Source organism: Furipterus horrens, unplaced genomic scaffold (genome assembly GCF_987537825.1).
Source record: "Furipterus horrens unplaced genomic scaffold, mFurHor1.1.pri manual_scaffold_3, whole genome shotgun sequence".
In the NCBI taxonomy this organism is placed as follows: domain Eukaryota; kingdom Metazoa; phylum Chordata; class Mammalia; order Chiroptera; family Furipteridae; genus Furipterus; species Furipterus horrens.
The window spans coordinates 200,879,216-200,901,370 of NW_028327173.1; the positions used below are offsets into that span (position 1 = coordinate 200,879,216).

General features: G+C 38.7%; 1 protein-coding gene across 3 annotated transcripts in view; it reads left to right on the forward strand.

The window, feature by feature from the left end:
* Positions 1–20,234, forward strand: part of SPATA7 (spermatogenesis associated 7) — a 35,478-nt gene extending 15,244 nt beyond the window's left edge. For 2 of the 3 annotated variants that reach the window (XM_090272109.1, XM_090272110.1), the window contains 8 exons: positions 62–195; positions 8,224–8,699; positions 9,827–9,893; positions 11,728–11,843; positions 13,154–13,207; positions 17,761–17,838; positions 19,262–19,319; positions 19,545–20,234. In XM_090272109.1, the coding sequence (XP_090128235.1) occupies positions 62–195; positions 8,224–8,699; positions 9,827–9,893; positions 11,728–11,843; positions 13,154–13,207; positions 17,761–17,838; positions 19,262–19,319; positions 19,545–20,114 (1,553 nt within the window). In that variant the 3' untranslated portion in view covers positions 20,115–20,234. Of the gene's footprint in view, positions 1–43; positions 196–8,223; positions 8,700–9,826; positions 9,894–11,727; positions 11,844–13,153; positions 13,208–17,760; positions 17,839–19,261; positions 19,320–19,544 lie in introns of all 3 variants that reach the window. The other variant, XM_090272108.1, reaches the window with a different exon arrangement.
* Positions 20,235–22,155: the final 1,921 nt, after the last annotated feature.

Below are 22,155 nucleotides of genomic sequence, written 5' to 3' on the forward strand. Positions count from 1 at the left end.
GACCAAAAAAATTAATTTTCTCTTTTATTCTATGTTTCAAAAGATATGTTTTCCCCATCAGATGCAGACCAACAACGAAGAGAGAAACTCAAAAAGGAATTAGCACAATATGAAAGGGAGTTGAAATTAACTAAAACTACAGTGCAGACCAATTCTAAAAATAATTCCAGATCATTATTTAACTCTCTACAAAAGGTAAGATGATATTTTTACCTTTTAAAAGTAGATATTTCTAAGGTACTTTATCAGTGGTACAACCTGACTTTGGTAACATGTTTCCTATAGTTCAGAGCCTCAATAACCTTTTCCTGTAAAGAAGCAAATAGTAACTATTTTATGCATTTCAAGCCACAAAGTTTTTGTTACAACTATTTGCCATTGGAAAGCAGCCATGGATGATACATAAATGAATGGGCCTAGCTATGTTCCAGTAAAACTTCATTAACACAAAAACAATAGGTCAGATTTGGCCTGTAAGCTGTAGTTTGCTGACCCCTGCTATGGGTTTTTTGTGATACCCTTTAACATCTGACCAAGTAAGGTCTCTTCTATTCCCAGTTTGCTAAGAGGATTTCTTTCCTTTCCCATGAATATAGCATTCATGTCAAATGTAGCAAATGCTGTTTTTCATTTTTTGAAATGATGGCATGGGTTTTCTTTTTAGTATGTTAGTGTAGTGAATTACAATTGGGTTTCAAATGCTTAACTCTGCATCCCTACTATAAACACAACTTTATCAACCTTTTTGTACATTGCTGGATATAGTTGCTGATACTTTGCTTAGGATTTTAACATCTAGATTGATCATTGATGTTGACCTGCCATTTTCCATTTTCTACTGTGTCAGGATATGCTAGCTCAGAATATAAATTAGGCGGTATTTCCCCTTCTTCTATGCTTTAGAATAGTTCCTACAAGTTTGGTATAGTTGTTCCTTGCATTTGATTGAACCCAACATCAAAATTATCAAGGCCTAGAGTTTTCTTTATTAGAAGCTTTTTCACTACAATTCAATTTTTGAAATCCTTATGTAACTTTTTTTAAAGTTATATATTTTATTTATATATATTTTTATATATATTTATATATTTTTATATGTATATGGAGAGAGAGGGAGAGAGAGAAACATTGTCTATATCATCTAAATGTTCAAATTTTGGGCATAGACTTACTCATAATATTCTCTTACTCTCTCTTGAATAGGTGTTATTCCTCCTTTTTACTTCTAATGATTTTTTATTTCTGTCTTCACTCTTGAATATTTTCACCAGAGATTTGTCAGTTTTATCTTTTTGAAGGGCACACTCTTTACTCATTATTCATCTCTATTGTATTTGTCTACTGTTTTGTTAATGTCCACATTTACCTTTGTTGTCTTTTTTAGCTTTTTAAAAAAGTTTTATTTTGATGTAATTTTTCTACTTTTGTTTAACTTATTTTCAACCTTACTTCTTTCATAGTATCAGCATTTTCAAGGCTATAAATTCTCCTCCAAGTTCTACTTTACCAGCATCCCATAAGTTTTGATATGTGACATTTTTATTATAGCTCAATTTAAAGTATTTTATTATTTCTGTTATAATTTATTCTTTACCCCTGGAATCATTTAGAAGTGTTTCTTAATCTCTAACTTTTTCCTGGTTTTCTTTTTGTTACAGATTTCTAGCCTATTGTATGATCAGGGAATATCTAAATGGTACCTATTTCTTAAATGTATTGACTTGTTTTATGGCCCAGTAGGTGGACAGTTTTTTGTTTGTTTTTTAATTCACTATGTCATTATGAGTTTGAAAATAAAGTATATTCTATAGTTGTTTTGTGCAGTATTTAATATATAGTATATTCATCAGATTAAACTTTGTATCATTGAGATGTTCACATCTTACTGATTTTGTTTGGTCTGATTAATTTATTATTTATTAAGAGAAATCTTCCACATGATTGTATATTTAGCTTTTCCAACAAAATTTAATACTACCTGTTTTGGTATATACTTTAAATCTATGTACATACATATTTAGAGATGATATATTTTCTTGGTGAATCAAGCCTTTAATCACTGTGCTTTGAACTTCTTTACCTTAATGCTATTTGCTTATTAGTTTTCTGGCAGTGATGTAATCAAACTAACTTTCTTTTGATTAGCAATTCCTTTGGTATATCTTTTTCCATTTTTTAATTCTCATGTTTAAGGTTGGTCCTAAAGTTTTAGGTGGGTCAGATCATTCATCTGATAATCTTTGACTCTTCATTGGAACATTTAGTATGTTTTCATTTCTGCCTTCTTATCTTGTACTGTCTACTTGACCCACATCCCTAAACGATTCCCTCCTGTTGAGGGTAGGCAGAACCTGTAACTTGCTTTCAATAGAATATGGCAAAGGTGATGGAATATCACTTCTGTGGTTATGTTACATGGTGAAAGTGAAGGGCATCTGTGCCCATAGATTAAAGTTTTGGTGCCTTAAGAGAGAGAGGGGAAATGAGTCTGGGAGGAATTTTGCCAATAGCGTCTATAGAAATGGCGTCCCCTCCCCAAGTCACACCAAGGGAAAAAGGGAAGGGGAGGCTATCTCAGGATTCTCCCCGCTCTTTCCTCTGAGCTCCTGGTGGGGCTCCTAGTGGACACACCTGCAAGAGGGTACAAACTCCCCGAGTCTCCGAGGCTTCACACTCTCCCACTCGTCTAGAATCAGCCTTTAGCAATTAGCTAAAACTTCTAGCGTAATCTTCTTACCAGTGTCTGTGTGCGTGGTGTCATCTGTCTCAAATAAGCAAATGCACAGATGTTATTTCCCTCTGCAGGTGCCAGTCTCTCTCCAGATTTCAAGTTGTTTGCTCTGTGACCTTAATTCTCTCATTAGCTCAAGAAAAATCATTAATCTGCAGTTTGTCTAGCTTTTTTCTTGTTGTAATGGTGAGAGCTAGGTAGGCTCTTTCCATCTCGCTCCATCTCTCAGCTGAAACTAGAAGTCTGGTTTATTTTTGTGTGTGGTGTTTTCTTTAAACTTCTTAATTTTGAAAATTTTAGCACCTATAAGAATGAAGCCGTGTAATTAATACGTGTTCTTATCCCCCAGATACAACAATAATCAGACTTATTTTACCTATATTCTCACGTACTACCGTATCCCAGATTATTCTGATGCAAATTGCAAATATATAATTTTACTCATAATTCTTTTCATATCTAAAAGATAAACCACAATACCATTATTTTGCCCTAAAAATTAATAATTCTTAAATATCCACTGTTCAGATTTTCCCATTGTCATATATGTTTTAGTTTGTTAGAACTGGGATCTAAATAATTTCAATGAATCAATAAATTTTTTACTTGTAGCTTCTCCTTCCCCCACCTTTTTATCCCTCTACAATTTATGTATTAGAATCAACCCAGTCACTCATCTTGGCAGAAGGTTACTGTGGACCATCCGGGTAATGAAATTCAGGCTGCGAGCTTGTACGAGGGCAGCATATGGTTTCAGATCCTCAAAGGCCAGTGTTCGTTCAAGATGGGCAAGATTCTTTGCAAGTCGCCTAGTTGAGGTGTCACTATTGGGAGGATCCCAGACTCATGAGCATGATCTCGTAGACTGTCCAGATCAGTCCCTGAGCTTCGTTTCTGTGCCAACAACATCCTTGGTGTGATTTAAAAAACTATTGACTGTTAATAAAAGGCACTGTCACTGCTCTGCTTACTGGGTATCACATACCATATTTTCACTCCAGCTCTTCCCATTGTACATATCCGTAGGCATTTGCACCATAATAATGAATCCAGATTTTTTTCTTCCTTGAGAAAGATGGGGAGCCAGAGGCCAGTTTTTAGTTGGGACGCTATGTCATCACACTGACACTTAAGAAAGACTCCCCTGGCAGGAGGAAAAGACAGACCAATATGAGACAGTCGCAGTAATCTGGGAAAGAAATGACTAAGACCTGACCAAAGACAGCAGAAGGGAGCACAAGGAATAGATTCCAGAGACATTTTACAAAGTAGAATTCCCAGAATTTGGTGCTTGGTTCGATAGTGTGAGAGCAAGAGGCCAACCTTGCAGAGGTTCCCAGGTTTCTGGCTGGGGCAGCTGGGAAGATGGTGACACATCACTCACTGTGGTCGTGATAGCAGGACAAAGTGCATTGTTTTCTTTGAAGGAGTGGATAACGTAAAGTATGAGTGTGCTTGTTTGGACGTGCTTGATTGGAGGTGCCTTTGGAATATTTCACATACTCAGGAGAGAGTTGATATAAGCATTTCTGTCAGGCCGAAAATAGATTTGGGAGTCATCGGGAAAGCTGTAATATGCTTAAGAGCCCCCAGGGCTGTTCCACAGATAAAAGGACCAGGAATAGAGCTGCTTCCTTGAAAATAAATCTGCCAGACACTGTACTGTAATTTGCCATCTGGGAATCTGTTCATCAATATTTGACTCACATATGCATTTTCATTTTTAGTGATTGGACTTTTTAACTGAAAATTTAAAATATTTTTCTGTTACCCAGAAATTTGAATATAAATTAAAGTTGATAAGAATGGGTTTTGTTGAAAATAAAATATATAATTAAATCTGTAAATGTAAGATATCTTTATTTTTTTTTTGTTTAGCTGCTGTGAAGCTATACATTTGCATCCATAAAGTAGTTTTTTTATACTTTAATGTGTGTAAATTTTGTACTCCATTTAGAATTCCAGTAACTTGAACTTGCCAACATTTTTCTAAGCCTTGATGATAAATATTTAGACATGTTCAAAGTATAATTATTTTGGGTGTAATATTTTGATAACTGGGTGGGTTTTATGGTTAATAGACACTTCTTATAACTATAACCTGCATTTACTGAAAAGTTTACTATAACTTAAAAAAATGTTAACTTTAGCCTCTGGACATATTAGCCATTTATATACATGAGATTATATCATCAAAAACATTTTAATTGTCCGTATTGTCATGCTACTTTCCTTCTTTCACACTGTGACTCATATGCTGTCACCTCAGGACCCCTGTGTGCTGTTCCATTCTGCAGCCTGTGCCCCCTGCCAGTTGTTCACCCCTCACATCGCTGGGGAAGCACTCCCTATGCACTAGAGTAAAGACTACGTGGATGTGATCCATATTCCTAAATGAATCTGTTTTAAAGCAGTATAAAACAATGAAAATCAAGAGCTGTCAGTTTCTTTTATAAAATATAATTTGAAACTTTTTTGCAGAACAGATGTTAACCAAATGTTTAAATAACTTGTACCCATGCTATTCCGCAAGTAAATTGATTCCTCAACTGTTTAAAGACCTGACAATTGGAAAATCTTTGTCTACCATTTTTTCTGACATTATACCTGAAAAAGATTGATTTACTATTCAGTTGTTCTGATTGTAAAACTGGATAGGTGTTCTTGACATAAAAACATGTATATGGCCCTGGCTGCTGGTGCTCAGTGGATTGAGTGTTGGCCTGCAAACCAAGTGTCGCTGGTTCGATTCCCAGTCAGGGCACATGACTAGGTTGCACATCAGGTCCCCAGTTGAGGGCGCGTGAGAGGCAACCACACAGTGATGTTTCTCTCTCTCTCTCTTTCTCCTTTCCCCTCTCTCTAAAAATAAATAAATAAAATTATTTTTTTAAAAAACCAAGCACATGGTCTTTAAAAAAAAAAAACATGTATATGTAAACTATGAAATGATTATCACCTTATATAAATTCTTAGTTCACAGAAACAATGTATAACAAGTTGCATTGAACTGTGAGGATAAGAATGTGAAAGTGGTCAGATTGCCACCAAAATTTCTTGTTCCGTTCACATACAATTGATTAACCCTTTTTTGATTTTATAACTTTACAGTGCTATTCAAATTTTGGTGAATTTACCAATGTGTTATACATTTTCTGTGAAAATTCTATGTATCCAAGCTTCCTGATATTTATGGCTAAAGGAAATTACATAATCTCAAAAAAGCAGACTGATACAGTTGATTTCAGTACTGTGTTCTAGTGGTTCCCAAGGAAAGAAAAAGTTGGATACAAAGTAGAGTACGAGACATAAAAGTACAGAAAATTTCATGCCTTCTGTCTGTTTAAGGCAGTTTTTACAGCCCATTTCAGACAAATGAAACTATGTTTCTGCCTTTAAAGACTTTCTTTGGTGTTGCATTTTGTTTATTGAATTAGAATTTCCTCCTGGCTGCTGTCGCTCAGTGGATTGAGCGTTGGCCTGCGAGCCAAGTGTCCCTGGTTCAATTCCCAGTCAGGGCACGTGACTAGGTTGCACATCAGGTCCCCAGTTGGGAGCGCAAGTGAGAGGCAACCACACAGTGATGTTTCTCCCCCTCTCTTTCTCCTTTCCCCTCTCTCTAAAAAAATAAAATAAATAAACAAACAAATTAATTATTTTAAAAAATAAAGGAATTTTCTTAAAGGCATTCTAATACCTTATGCATTTCTGCCTGTCCTGATCTCAGGTTTTACTGTGCCTCTAAGTGTAAATAATTCCTGTGATTATTGTTTAATAGCCCTAAAGGGCTTTCAGATCATACTTAGAAATTTCTTCCCAGGGAGCCAAACTCTTCTGGTAAATAAGCTGTAGTAATGAGCATAAATTGGGAGTACTTTTTAACCCGTTGAGTGCCAACATTGCTGTGAGCAACACTGACAAATTTTCCCAAAAGTGCCACCGTCACTCCCAGTGACTTTTTTCGATGGCTATAAATGTAAATAACAATGGAATAATTCATATTTTATATTTTATTCTCTTTTTTGTACCTCAGGTTATATATTGATAAAACTTTTTCTCATGTTGATCCAAATTTCGAATTACACACGGCTCTCAAAGGGTTAAAACTATAACACATTAAAGTCGTCACACAAACAGTACCTTAGTGGTTGAAACTTTAATGCCAAAATATTTACTTGCTTTTTGAGTACTTTCACCTTGGACTTGGGATAGGGTTAGAAAGCACTTGGAAAGGAAATAAATAGCCTATTTTAGGCAGTAGTCACAATATCCAGTTATCTGCAATTGCCTTCCTTAGATAAATCAGTACGCAGCTTAGCTGACTTGTTCACTACCAAGAAAGGAGTTAAAATCAGTTTAAAATCCCTGGTGGTGTAAAACATCTAAAAATATATGATTTTCAAATGAGTCTTTAAAATAGATAATATGACAGCGGTGAAGAGCGTCGGCTCAGCCTGGGTTCAAATGTATGAGGCCGTGTGCCTGAATTTCTTCATCTATAAGGTAGAGGTGATCATTGTACCAGCACCAGAAACTGATGCGACAATTAAATGAGCTGTACATGTAAATCAATAGAACAGTGCCTTGCACATAGTAAACACTCTACTCACCAGTAAGAACAGTACCTTGTGCCAGGGAAGCACTTGGCTCTTCCCTTACTCCTCTCGTTTTTCACCCCATGAGTTTATAGGGGAGGTACAACTGGCTACATCCTAACCACTTTCACCTCAGTTTCTGTATCTCCCCTTCTACCTAATAAAGTGACTCAGAGTTCTGTAAAGAATACACAGGTGTCCATAAAGTCTGGAACCACAGACAAGGCTTCTGGGGCATCTCATCTGTAGAAGAATAAAATATGTCTTTTCAGACTTTATACATACCATGTAGAAATGGTTCTTCCAAGTTTAAACCCCACTGCCCCAAAATGGAGCAAACACCTTCCCTTTCAAAGCTTTCCCCTCTTGTGAGAACTTGAGAAAACATATGTGAGCATTTTATGGAATGAGTATTCCTTAATGGCATTTAAAATATCAGCTACTTAAATCAGGGCTCCGTACGTTGTGAGGAAAATTCCTTTTCCTTTCTTCAAAGCCTTAAAGTTACAGAGCAACTGCCGAAGATGGCCTGAGTGACAGGAAGGGGAGGGGAGGGGGCCGCCACTGTGGCTGAGAAGGGGGTTGGAGCTCACAGTTTATTTGGGAACTTCCAGATAAAACTGAGATCTGCCAACAGATCTCAACACATAAATCAAGATCTCAAATCTAGGTATATGTTATTAATCATTATTTTGCTTCAGAAAGAAAAATAATTGCTATTACATTTAGAATTATATTTTCACATATTAATACTTAAAAACTTGAGTAGAACTTCGTATGCAATGCTAACATCTTTAGGAACATGTAAGCTAATTTTGTAGTCCTCTTGAGGCAACCATTTTTGGTGTTTATGAATTTGCAAACGTAACTGATGACTATCAAACGCAATGTTCTCAGCTTGCAGAAGAACCACAAAATGAAGATGACACGCTAATCGAAAAAGTGAATGAATATTCGTCCTTGACAAGGTCACCAGTAACTTCTTCAGAGAGGCTACACCTAAGCGCACCTAAATTGAATCAAGCGCTCACAGACGGCACTGAGATGAACCCCAGTCCCTTCCCGGCCGGTGCGGACTACACCGCCTCCGCGCCCAGGAGAACGTACTCTGGGACCTCGTCTGGCGGGGCGCCCCGGAGCTCGTTCCCACGTGGCAACAGGTTTCAGTTAGGTGTATCCAAAGCACCCAGTGGGGACCTTCTGGATAAACATTCTAAACTCTTTTCTAACAGACATTTGCCATTCACTCCCCGCACTTTGAAAACAGAAGCAAAATCTTACCTGTCGCAGTATCGATATTATACACCTGCCAGAAGGAAAAAGGGCCTTGCAGACCAGCGGTCAGAAGCCGAAACCCAGAACGAGTTAAGCAGGTATGGCACATCAGCAGCCAGCATTAAACCCGTCAGACTGGGGTAGAAATTAAACAGTGTACCTTACTTTATCTCATGTCGTTTATGTGCCTTTTGAATGGAATGACATGAGTGTGACTTCTCCTTTTACCTAGATCCCTACAACTGTCAGAATAATTGTTGAAAAACCAAGTAGCTGCTAAACTTGTCAAGCTCCTTATATACATGAGTGTTACATATTTTAATTTATATGTTGTTTTAAACATGGTACTGGAACTTTTATGTTTTTAAATATCATACTTCCAGAGAATCCTTAAAATACGTCATCAAACAGCATTTGTGTAAATATGTGTATTGCTTTAAGAAAAAAATGGCAAAACAGTGGGTTAAAGAGGAGGGAAAAACAAGTACCCCTGCGCTCCCACTCCTGCAAATACTCAACCCCAGTCTGTACAGCAGCACCCCCCCGCCAGGGGTAATTTCGACAGCTGGGATCATTGATGAAGGTTAAGTCGGATCTGCCTCAAAAATATTTTCATATATGATAGTGCCTGCCACGCAATGGATATTCAGTAAGAGTTTGCCAGGTTATTGGAGAAACAAACAAATCTTGTAAAGTATGAAGTGTAAGCTGATTTGTGAATGTTTAATCTAGGTTACATAAACAAATATTAATTAGGTACTAGGTTTTAGTTGCTTTAGAAAGTAAACAACTCATGACTGGTATTTTTTCTCTGGGTAAATATAAGAGGTACGGAAATATCAGATGAGTCTGCATACATTTAATCAAAGAATGAAGGAATTGAATCTATAATAGAACTTGTCAAGTGAGGGAGAAATGAGGAAACCAGTATATCATATGCTTTTCTGATTATATTTATGACAGCGTTTGAACATAATAGTTCCCACTTTCCTAGTCCTATTCTGCCCAACTGAAATTTAGCTGCTATTCAAAAAAAAAAAAGGAAAAACAAGCATAGGTCATCCAAACCATGTCTATTTACTGATTATATAAGTAGAAATAACACATTTTATAAAAATAGGTGGATTTCATCTTCTATGTCTGAGTTTATCTTTTCTAGACAGGAGAGCTCATTATCACCATATTTGTATTTTGAAAGCTTAACTGTATTTCTTTAATATTACAGCTTTAAATCTGATTTTGAGACCTTTGAGACTAAGGACTTCACAGAGTCAGAAGTGACCATAAAGCAGGTAATGGAAATGAGATCTTTGTGCTCCATCCTGGAATTACAGCTGCTTTAACTTAATAGAATCTGTATAGCTACTTGGATCGTGAAGAGTCATCTCTTACTGATACTTCTTGCATATGATCCAGCCAGTATAGAGAAGGTTTGCCTGTTTACCCTCTGAATGGCCAGATGGATCCCGCTAATTTGGGAAATCCTGTGTTATTATCATCCCTTCCAGATGGTTGGTTGGCTGGCTGGATAGATGGGTGGATGAATAAAATACCTTAAATGTTGTTTTCAAAGATGTAGACATGGGTTACTAAAGGGGCCAGAAAAGTTATGTATCCCTGGCTGGTGTGGCTCAGTGGACCAAGTGCAGGCCTGTAAACAGAAAGGTTGCTGGTTTCATTCCCCGTCAGGGCGCACGCCTGGGTTGTGAGCCAGATCCCCAGTTGGGGGCGTGCGAGAGGGAACCCATCAATGTATGTCTCACACACACATAGATGTTACTCTCCCTCCGCCTCTCTCTAAATATAAATAAATAAAATCTTTTTTTAAAAGTTGTGTAGAAGTAGTTCAGTTTTTATGCCTATGTATCTTTAAAGAATTGCCCCCAATTATATTATTGAGAATGATACATTTTGTAAGACTGGTTGGATATATCATTCTCTTATGTTTGCTTTTACTTCTTTATAGTATTTATATTTTTAATGATTAGCAATTATTTTTATTTTTATTTGGGGGTATTAATCATAAACTTGTATTTAAATTTATTGTTTGTTAAAAGGTTTGTGTATTAAAATGGCAAACACAGATTCAGGGGTAGAACAATGAAATACAAGCACATTCAACTTCCCTCTCTCCTTTCAAAAACGGAGAGAGGATTTTAGGTTCCACCTCAGCCATCCATAGCTCTTTGACATAGGGCCCTGCCACCCGTGCCACCGAAGGCCCGAGAGTAAGTCGCTTTATCCCCTGAGCTGAGTACTTAAGGTGCAGGGTCATTGGAAGGAGTGGATGATGGAGGGAAGCGCCTAGCCCAGCCAGGGCTCAAAAAAGATGGCTGTGGCCAGCTTGAGAGTTAGGAAACTAAATAAACGAAAGCAGAGTAAGTCCATTTCCATGACAGCTTGTTCCAAAGGTTTTCCTATAACCCTGCAAGAAAAAGCTGCGTCCCCATCCTCTGTGATTACCACCAGCTCTCTATGTGAGGGAAGCTTGTGGAGTATTAAGGCAGTAAAGCGTCACTTTAACAGCAGTTTTAAAACTGTAAAGCACTACACATAAATTTGCATTTAAAGATTAAATCCTGTAATGCAAGGAAATGCTTGGCAGAGCGTGTGGCCCATAGCAAGGATTCTATAAAACTGAGTCACTGGTAGTTTGCTGGTTCGTGGTATTGTCCGTGCCGCTGTGGTCACCGCTGCTTCTGTGTGTGTCATATGCAGGCAGTGCGAACAGATCAGCTGTTTCCATTTCTGAGTAAGCTATTTTTCTCAAGGTTACCTAAAACTCACATACTGGCTTTATTTTCTCTTTATGTGTTTATTCGTGGAGATTTCTTAGTATCGTTTAAAATATAAGAAATATTAAAATATTTAATATTTTAAATTATTAAAATATAAGAAATAAGAAGTTGTTTTATCTTACTTTAAATAAATTTAAGAAGAAAGTCCTGATTGGTTGGAAAATATAGTCTAAAACATTCTTTTTCATAATGTGTCTGTCATGTTTATCTGCTGGATACCCCTACTCTGTAACCTCCACTGTTTTCTAATTTGCCGTTTTGCTGTATTTCTGCTTTTACAGTATTGTTGAAGCAAAATAAAGATTTATTCTTGTCATTGCATCCCCAGGCTTCTAATTGTGCAACATACAGACCCAAAGAAAACGTAACGCCTTTACCTTTACAAGGGAATGGCTCCCCAGGGAGCGAGAGCAAAGGTGGCGCTCTTCAGTGGTCCCCAGCGAGGTGAGCAGCTTCGGGGGGGACAGCGTCTCAGCTGTCCCCACTTCCTTGCAGCCCTGTGTAACACGGAGTCCTAGTCAGTTTCACTCCGGTGTTGTAGAGGTCAAGTGGCAGTGTTGGTTTGGCTAAGGAAATTTTACAGTTAGGTACTCAATAGAAGTTTAAATGAATTCATTTTGTTAGTTAATTAATAAAGGAAAAAGGCACAGTGGCTTACATTATTCGCCATCACTATCCATGTGAAAAAGAACCTTCCCCAAGACAAATCTTCCGTGGGTGATGCTACCTAGTTTGCATGGCACAGATGTAAACTTACGTGGCACATGAGCAACTCACCATTGGAAGATTCATACTTTGATTTGAATATTCACCAAACGCTAGTGCTGGGTCTATCCATGCTATGTAGAGGCACTATTTTTAAAAACTACTCTTTGTGTTTGGTGAGTATGAAATACTGCACCTAAAATTTTTTAAAAAGAAAAAAAAAGGTTAGCTCTATAGTATAGAATCTAAAAAATGCCTTTGATAGTTTCAGCTGTCAAATGCATTTCTGGTGTCAGACTGGATTATGAGATGAAGGAGGTGGAGGAAAGAAAGGTCTAGAGATTAAAAAGCGGGCAGGAATGGGGTGTTACATAGCAGGCCAGAGGCAGGCGCACGCAGGTCCTCAGGCCCACCCCACCCCGGGCCTTTCGTGGGGAGCTCCCAGCTGCAAGGCGGCGGGGTTCACTGCTTCCTGTCTTGAAATTCATGGCACTTCTAACTTAAGATTCATAAGCTACTCTTGAGCCAGTCTGCAATGAGTATAAATAATCACCTAAGAAAGGAATATTTATCTTTTCTAGTAGTTTCTATCTAAAAGAAGTGAAATATTATAATTGAGTATACCTGAATAAAAAGCTTTGGATCTAACTAATGAGAACATAAATGACAAAATTTATCATAATGACTAGCTTAAACATTTTTCATAGGGAAATATCTGATCTGTTTCCAGCATTATTTATATGTTACTCTTAGTCACATTGTTATTATTTACATTAGGTAAATGCCATAGTACAGTTTTGTAAAGGATTGTGAATTTGTAAGTGGAAGAATGGGTAAAAAAAAATCTATCTTGACTACTTACTTGGCTTCCTATCAACTGGTAAACTCATTAGTGAAAAAAATAATACCTGTAAAATATACCAGACAGGATTTTTCTGAACATTAATTAGATTATGGATATGCAACAACATTATTAATATATAATATTATTGAACACTTATTGTGTGTCAACCATTGTTTTGTTCAAATATTTAATTTTCTCTTTTCAGGGCAGTATGTCAGTGTTCTGTGCAGCGTCCTTCCAGGAGAAAAATCTACTCTGAGTAAGAGTTTTCTCACTTTTTCATTTTGTTTAGTGGAGATCAAGAATTTAAGAATCATGCAAACCATTATTAAACTAGTTAGGATTGAACACTAATCTCTCTTACAAACAACTTTGGGGTTCAATCATATAACACAATTTTCTGAAATAATTATCAATCACTTTATGTCCAGTGGAAATTGGTCCCTAAGTTAATAATACATGCTATTTATTTTTATAATTAATATCCATAATTCTTATATGTTCTTATAAGTAAAAATAATAGTTTTTGAGAAATTCAGACTTTTATGTACTCAGGACAGTCTTTGTGGAGGTTTCTAACCTCACCAGTTCTTTGCAGATACTGTACTTCTAAGTTTTAATGTTGTTTTAGTTAAGCTGCACTTTTTGAGGGAAAATAATATACAGGAGTGGGCAAAAGTAGGTTTACAGTTGTGAGTACGTGGAAGTTTATTCCTGTATTATTATTAATAATTGTATTATTTCCCATAGGGACAACTATAAACCTTCTTATACCAAGCCCTGTATTCTATAGTTTAATCTGTTCTCCAACTTGATATTTAAATATTAGAGACTGAAGCAGTTTGAAAGTGTAACTTTTTATACATTTTAATCTTCTGTTATCCAAGTCTTCCTTTATACTTATTTATTCAATAATTATTTACACTTAATAAAAGCTATTCACATTTTCTAGCAATTCTCTCATTCAGCTCATTAAAATCAAACTTATAACAGTATCCTAATCTTGGAATAGCTACTAAAATATAGTTATCTCATAAGATAATTTAAGAAAGAAATATGTCCAAGTAATTAAAAATACTGTAACAGGACAAAACAACGGGTTCAGCTGCCTGTTGCCACAAAAGCCAAACTTGCGAGGCAGATGCTAGTATAAAAGGGGACAGGTTTTATTCGGGTGCTGTGTGATCTGGGAGAATGGTGGACTCCCCTCTCAAAGCCTATCTCTCAGCAAGGCCGAGATAAAAGCCAACATCCAGACTTCCTGCTCCAAATTAAAGCACTGTCCTTTGGAGCCTGCAGGAACTGCTAAGTGGTCATAGGCCACAGTCAGGTGGCAGAGCTTGTCCTGGCTGCTGCTCTTTCAGGCATGCTCCTGGAGCCTGCGGGGCCATAGGCCATGTGGCTGCTAGGACCACGGCACCCATGCTCCTCGGGGGGAGTGTGTGAATGCACTGGTGAGGGTTTTACCAGGTCAGCAGGAAAGAGAGAAAGACTCCCTCCTGGCAGCCACACGCCCATGGAGAGAACAGACGAATGCGCTGTTCTTGTGTAGGTCACCAGCAATCCAACCACAAGCAAGAGGGAGTTTCTTTGTTCCCCGGCGACTAGATTAGCTTGGGCGTGGGATGCACCGGGTGCTTTCCTGTAATGACCAATCAAATTCCCAAGCTTTTGCTCTTCAGGTGGGTCCACCTCCCAACCAAGCCCTTCCTTACCCAGGCGGGACTGGCAGGCCTCTTTGGTCAGCACCTCCCCCTGAGCCATTTTGACTTGGATGGTGCATGGCCCTGCCTTGCCCTGGTCTCACCCCAGTCTGATACCAGAGAGTCAGGGGGGCAGGGTTTTGTGCACTCAGAGTAAGAACCTCCCCCTGCTCCTCTCTTGGCTGATGTGGGAGACTCCCCTGGTGCTCCAGACAGACTGTCTACCAGTAACAATACCACTATATTTTTTACATAAATTTTTGTATGAGAATATTTTCCTCCTCTCCAAACACTTTAAGAAAAGAATTATTTTTTCTACCCAATAAATTTCCCAACCCTAAAATAAGATGTTCACTTCCAGTCAAGATAGCAGTGTAGGCAGACATGACTCGCCTCTTCATACAACCACATCAAAATAACAGCTAAAATATAGAACAACCAACACTCAGAACCAACAGAAGTCAAGTTGAATGGAGGTCTGACAACTATGGAATTAAAGAACCCACATCCACCCAGACTGGCAGGAGGGGCGCAGACGCGGAACAGCCTGGTCCCTCACCCATGTGTGGTGGATAGGAATTCAGGAGGGACCTCTCGGGAGCTAGGAGTCCCAGCCCCACACCAGGCGCCCCAGTCCAGGATCCAGTGCCAGGAAGACAAGTCTCCACAACCTCTGGAGTCAAAAGCCAGCAGGGATTGAGTCAGTGGAAGAAACTGCTGGAGCCCCAAGCAGTTCTTCTTAAAGACCCACACAGGGACTCACCTACTCAGACTCACTCCCTCTGGGCTCCAGCACCCGGGTAGCAGCTCGAAAGGCACCAGTGATATACAGGGAGGAACTGGCATCAAGATGAGCAGAGGCCATTTTCCTTTTTCTAAACCCTCTCCCAACAGAGGTTAATGCCATATCTGAGACTGCATCAAGCTGGCTAACACTGTTTGACCCACCTTGGAGATCTCCAGAGACTCTGACCCACCCAACTTAGAGACCTACCCAAGCTGCTTTTCCATATGAATGGCTGGTCTTGGCTCCTGCTTCACAACTTCCTAAATCCTCTCAAATAAGCAACAGCTGGCCTCAGTGAGCCCCAGCCCCGCACTAGCAGCAGCCAGCTTAGATTCACAGAGCTTGGCTTCACCTGGGAATCTCCAAGCCCAGCACAGGTAGCAGCCATCTCAGATTGCTTTATAGCTCAGGCAGGGTGCCCCAGGCAAAACACAGGTGGGGGCTGATCTTGGCCTGCACCACCTGGGAAACCCCAGGGCCAGTACACCCAGTGGACAGCTGCAGGCTGTATAGGAATACCACCACCCTGCCCCTGCACAGCTGATCCTCCACAGAGTCAAAGACACAGAGTCAAAGCAGGTCTACCTAATACATAGAAACAAACACAGGGAGGCTGCCAAAATGAGGAGAAAAAGAAACATGCCCAAGTGAAAGAACAGATCAAAACCCCAGAAAAAGAGCTAAACGAAATGGAGATTAGTAATCTATCAGATGCAAGGATTCAAAACACTGGTTATAAGGATGCTCAGAGAACTTAGTGAGGACCTCAGCAGCATAAAAAAGATCCAGTCAGAAACAAAAGATACACTAATTGAAATAAAGAACAATTGAGAGGGAAACAACAGTAGAGTGGATGAAGCTGAGAATAAAATCAATGATTTGGAACATAAGGAAGCAAAAAACAATCAGAACAAGAAGAAAAAAGAATCCCCAAAAATGAGCATAGTATAAGCTTCTGGGACAACTTCAAGAAATCCAACATTCACATCATAGAGGTGCCAAATGCAGAAGAGAAAGAAATTGGAAGTCTATTTGAAAAAATAATGAAAGAAAAATTCCCTAATTTGGTGAAGGAAATAGACATAGAAACCCAGGAAGCATAGAGAGTGCCCAATAAGTTGGACCCAAAGAGGCCCACGCCAAGACACATCACAATTAAAAAGTGAAGATTAAATATAAAGAGAGAATCTTAAAAGCAGCAAGAGAAAAGAAGTTAATTGCCTACAGGAGAGTTCCCATAAGACTGTCAGTTGATTTCTCAAAAGAAACTTTGCAAACTAGAAGGGATTGGCGAGAAATATCCAAATACATGAAAAGCAGGGACCTACAGCCAAGATTACTCTGCTCAGCAAAGCTATCATTTAGAATTGAAGGGCAGATAAAGAGCTTCCCAGACAAGAAAAAAACTAAAGGAATTCATCATCACCAAACCATTAATAAATGACATGTTAAAGGGAATTATTTAACAAAAATAAGATCAAAATGATGAACAATAAAATGGCAATAATTTATCAAAAATTGAATCTAAAAAAACTAAGCAAACAAGAAGAAAAGAGAATCATGGATACAAAGAGCATTTTGATGGTTGCCAGATGGCAGGGGTGTGTGGAATGGGTGAAGAGATGAGGGGATTAAGACGTATAAATAGTTAGTTACAGAATAGCCATGGGGATGTCAGGTACAGCATAGGAAATGGAGAAGCCAAAGAACTTACATGTATGACCCAGGGACATGAACAGCAGTGGGAGGATTGCCTGAGGGAATGGGGGCTGCTGGGTGGAGGGGGGCAAAGAGGGAAAAATAAGGAAAAATGTAATAGCATAATCAATAAAAAATAAAAAACAAGACACTCCCCTGGGAACAGGAGATTTTACAATTGAAGTTCCTGCTTCTCTGGACGACTCTCCTTTTTCCCTTCATGCAAGTGCATGCAGAAGGGCTCACACCTCTGCTGCCAGACGTGGTCAGGGGCCAGAGGACAGCTAAATCCCTCATTAGGAACACGTGCCCCCAGAGATCATAGCTGGTTGCCCTTTTTTCTTTGGTTGGTCTGTTCTGTTCTGTTCAATCCCTGCTTATTTTCTACTACTGGATGGATGTCAAAGACATCTACAACATTTTACTCTATTAGGGAATATTTTCTCATCTTTAATATTTACCGTTGCATAATTTCAGAAAGTTGACATGTTTTATAATCTCTTAATAATGTGAGACAGAAGTAATTAGTAATAAATATATTTCTATTTAAGTATTCATATCTCCTATAGTTGTCAGAGTAAGTAATAAATAACTTTTATGTTGTATATTGCTTTGCCTTCACAGTGAAGAAGAACTGCTGTATCTGAGTTTCATTGAAGATGTAACAGATGAAATTTTGAACCTTGGTTTGTTTTCAAACAGGTTAGATTTTTAAAATAATACATGGTGGTTGAAGAGTACATTAAATACTCTTTAAAGTTATTTCTACATATAGGAAATGAAAAATTATATTGCTTTCTTGGGGACCATATTCTTATAATTGGTAGCAATTTGTAAAGAATGTTTAATTCATATGCTAGGCAGACTCACCGTTTGGGGTAGTTATAGAAAAAAATTGAGTTTTTATTCATTTAAATGAAGAATAAATGGTTATAATAGACTAGTAAAATAAAATTTTTGCTTATTTGCAAAGATCCATAATCCATTTTGCTATTTGAAAACTATGGTGAGAATCAAAAGCAAGCATTTTGGGTACAACTGTTAGTAATGAAGGGAGGACTAATTAAAAGCCAGGTGTGCATGGTGTAAATGAAATAGGGACTTTGCCAAACCAGGTTACACATTGTATATCGAAGGAAACTGTGTCCTGAATCAGCTCCAACAGCTATTTATCTAAAATTCATTGTGCTCTGAGACAAACTTTGTTATGTAGTGTAAGACCCCATTATGTACACTACATGTAGAAAAAATTGCCTGGGACTGAATATTCCCAAACATCAGCAGCCATTGTAAAATGCATTTCTTGGGCTTTTTAAAGATTTATTTTATTATTCAGAACTACTGATTAAAAGTTGGCTCGTAACTTCATTGTAATAACAAATGGTAACAAAGGAAATGAGTTGTTTTTTAAGAATCCTATTGAGATAAATTCATGTCATAGAACACAAGTGTGTAGTTGGAAGAATGAACTCTGGATCCGGACACACCTGGGTTAAATTCTCTTACTGGCTTGTGACCTTAGGGACGAGGAAAGCATCGTCTTAGGAAGGTAGTTTTCTCATCTTTAAAATATTTTTACAATACCTTTCTCTCCCAATATTGGTCATGATTAGATAATTATTATTATTATGTGCCTAACAATTACTGGGGCTTGATAAGTGATAATTTTCTTGGTTATTATATGGCTTTACCATTAGGAAATATTTTTCAAGTATACTTCAGGCAGCACTGTAAAATAACACTTTATAAAATAATTTTCTTTAGAGTTTGGTTTATGGTGGTGGTTTATATGTAAGAGAGGGAAGGGAGGCTTATAGTGTCCGAATATGTGTGTGAGAGAGAAAGAACTTTGTTGGGGGGAATGAGAGAGAAGGAATTTTTGGACCTCATTTAAAATATTTTATTCACAGAAATGTAAGTAGCATCCATTATATTATTCTAAACACATAGTGGAAGCCATACTAGCTCCCATATTGGAGAACTTGACAGAACTTAACTTTGGAAAGAAAAAAAGTCATCTAAAAAAATACTTTCCAACCTTCAGTAGTTTAGTTATTACATGGCTGGTTTTACATTTAGTTGATTTTATGATTGAGACATTAACATTTTTATTTATCATTTGTAGGTCTTTAGAACGACTGTTTGAGCGACATATAAGACAAAATAAACACCATTTGGAGGAGGTTTGTCTTTCCTTAGAACTTCATTAGAAAAATTTTAAGAAAGATTTTTTAAGTTTTTTCATACACTCAAAGAATGCATTAAAAGCAAGTGCTTTTGTTCCCTTGTACTCTGTGTATGTTTTAGGTGTGGGGTGGAAAGAGAAGTATTGATCCTGCTGAGATTAGCAGCACTGCAGACAATTTAACTGGCTAAATTAATATTATTGTCTTTTTTCTTAATCCTAGGGAAAAATGCGCCACCTGCTGCATATCCTAAAGGTGAATTTAGGCTGCATGTCCAAGGAAAACTCAGGAAAGCTAGATGACATTGATATGTTGAATTTACTTGATTTTGAAAAAGCTGAGAATTCAGAACAAAATGCACAAGATGCATCGATTCAACAGGAACGTCAAGAATACCGAAAAGCTTTGGATATGCTGTTGTCTTCACCACAGGATGAGGATGACATATTCTCACCAAATGATTTTTTTCTACCTATCTATAAATCCAAGTATTCAGACGGGGTTATAATTCAACAGGTGAATGATGAAACAAAGCTTGGACCTTCAGTTTGGGATGAAAAGAATCCAAGTATTTCAGACAGCTTCACAGACCAAGAAACCTCTGTGACTGTCATTGACGGTGACAGTGACACTGAAAAGGCTGAGCCTTCAAATGAATTATGTTGTCTGAGCACAGCTCTCTCCCCATCTGTTCAGCTCTGCAGTGTCAAAGGTGACAATGATCACAACATGGAAGAACCAACTCTTAAAATCATGGAAATGAGCATTGAGGACTGCCCTTTGGACATTTGATCTTCATTAATAAATAACTCAGGTGGCCAATAATTCAATATTCCTTTTCCTCTTTTTTTCCTTTTATATATTAAGATTTTCTGTATTTTCTATGCTGTATAATAAATTACCCTAAATTTGGCAGCTAAAAACAAGACACATTATTATTTATCGCCCATTTCTGTAGATTGAGTCTGAACACAGCTCCTTGGGTCATCTGCTCTGGGTGTCACAGGGCTACAATCCAGGGATCCTCGATCCAGATCTCATCGTGGCTTGAGTCGGGAAAGAACCTGCTTCCAAACTCTTTTCAGGTTCTTGGCCAAATTCCTTTCCTTGTAGCAACAGATCTCAAAACATCAGTTTCTTGCTCTCAGCTCGTAGAAGCTGCCCACTGTTCCCAGCCACTTGACCTTCTCCACAGCAGCTCACAGCATGGCCGCTCGCTCCTTCAGGGTCACAGGAATGGCTTCCCATCATCTCTGACATACTCTTGGTTAGCAGCACATCACAGGTACCACCTACTCATTGTGTAGAAGGATGTGAATGCCAGAAGGTAAGAATCACTGGGTCACCTTAGGATCTTTTGGCCACAATTTCTAAGGTGAGTTTTTAGGAGAACATAATTTGTCCAGGCACAAGAGGTTTTGTAGGCAATGGAAATGATTTATGATCTGGTGTGGCTCTTAAAACATTAAGCCCAGCCTTCAGAACCATTTTTTCCCCTCACTTTCTTGCAATATCTAAAGCCTCAAGGCGTTTCTAGATACCAGTGAGCTAGAGCAGTCTGTCAGCTACCTGGAAAATTATCCGTTCTTGCGGGGCAAATATTCGGTCAGACACCCTCCCCTTATCATGAATAGGATCCTTAGTATTGTGTATGTCTCAGAAGACTCACCTCTAGTTATTTCAAACACTTACAGTATTGTAATAGAATATTTGAGTGTCTGTTATATACAAAGTTTCATGCCTAGGCACTGTGGAGGATGAAAAAAAAAGAAACAGAATAATGACCCAAATGTTCTAGGAACTGAGCAATGGCCTCCAAGTATCCCATTCTTTAATGCAGGCTTTCTGTGATCCTTTGCCCACACCAGTATTTCCCAAAAGGCGGTGCATATGGTGCATACCACTGGAGGTGTTAGGGCCAACTTCTGGTGACAGTGGATGACAGGTTCTTCTCACTATGGGAAGCTGACCATCACCACTATGTTCAGGATTCAGGCTCAGGGACAAACTGCAAAGTACAATACAGTGGGGCTGTGCAGCCAGCCCATGTCCCCAGTGTCTTATGCCCCCAGTCACCCTGCTGGAGCCCTTACTCAGCCCCCACAGGTCCCCTGGGCTCACACCCAGAGTTCTTCCCCTTACCCTCTCTGGGACCCCTCCTTTCCCCACCTTGCAGTGCTCTGACACCTGAAATACCCCCAACCCTATTCTTGGCTCCCAGCCTGGGTGTCCCTATCAACTGCCCTTCACCGGTCTATTTGCTTCTTGGACTTCATCCTTCTCTCAGCCCGCAGGGCAGTCCCAGCCTCACTCTTAGACAGACCCCTCACCTCATTGTCCAGGTCACAGCCTCGCACCGCCTTTCCTGGCTCACACTGTCTCCCTGGGCGGGAGCTGCCATCTGCTTCAGGCCTTCTCGGTCACCATCTTCTTCCCGCTCCCCTCACCTTTGGCCCCAGCCCCAGACCTGCTTCTGCCTGTCACGTGTGCCTTCTCTACCCTCTGATTCTGGATACAGTTCTTTGTCTCCTGGGCCATGACCTTTCCTGACTTTTTACTAGTTAGAGTATTTTGTTGTTGTTATCCTCAGGTTTCCCCTTAAAATGCAGTTTAAAAAAATGAGTTGGGACTTCCAATCAAGATGGAGGCATGGTAGACATTCTTCACCTTGTACAACCCTAAGAAAGATCACAACTAACCTCAAAACAACACTTAGAACTGCCAGAAAAATAAAACTGTATGGAAGTCCAACAATCAAGGATTTAAAGCAGCCATATTCATCCAGACAGGTGGAAGGGCAGAGATGGGGAGCCGGGGCAGAGAAGACGAGGTG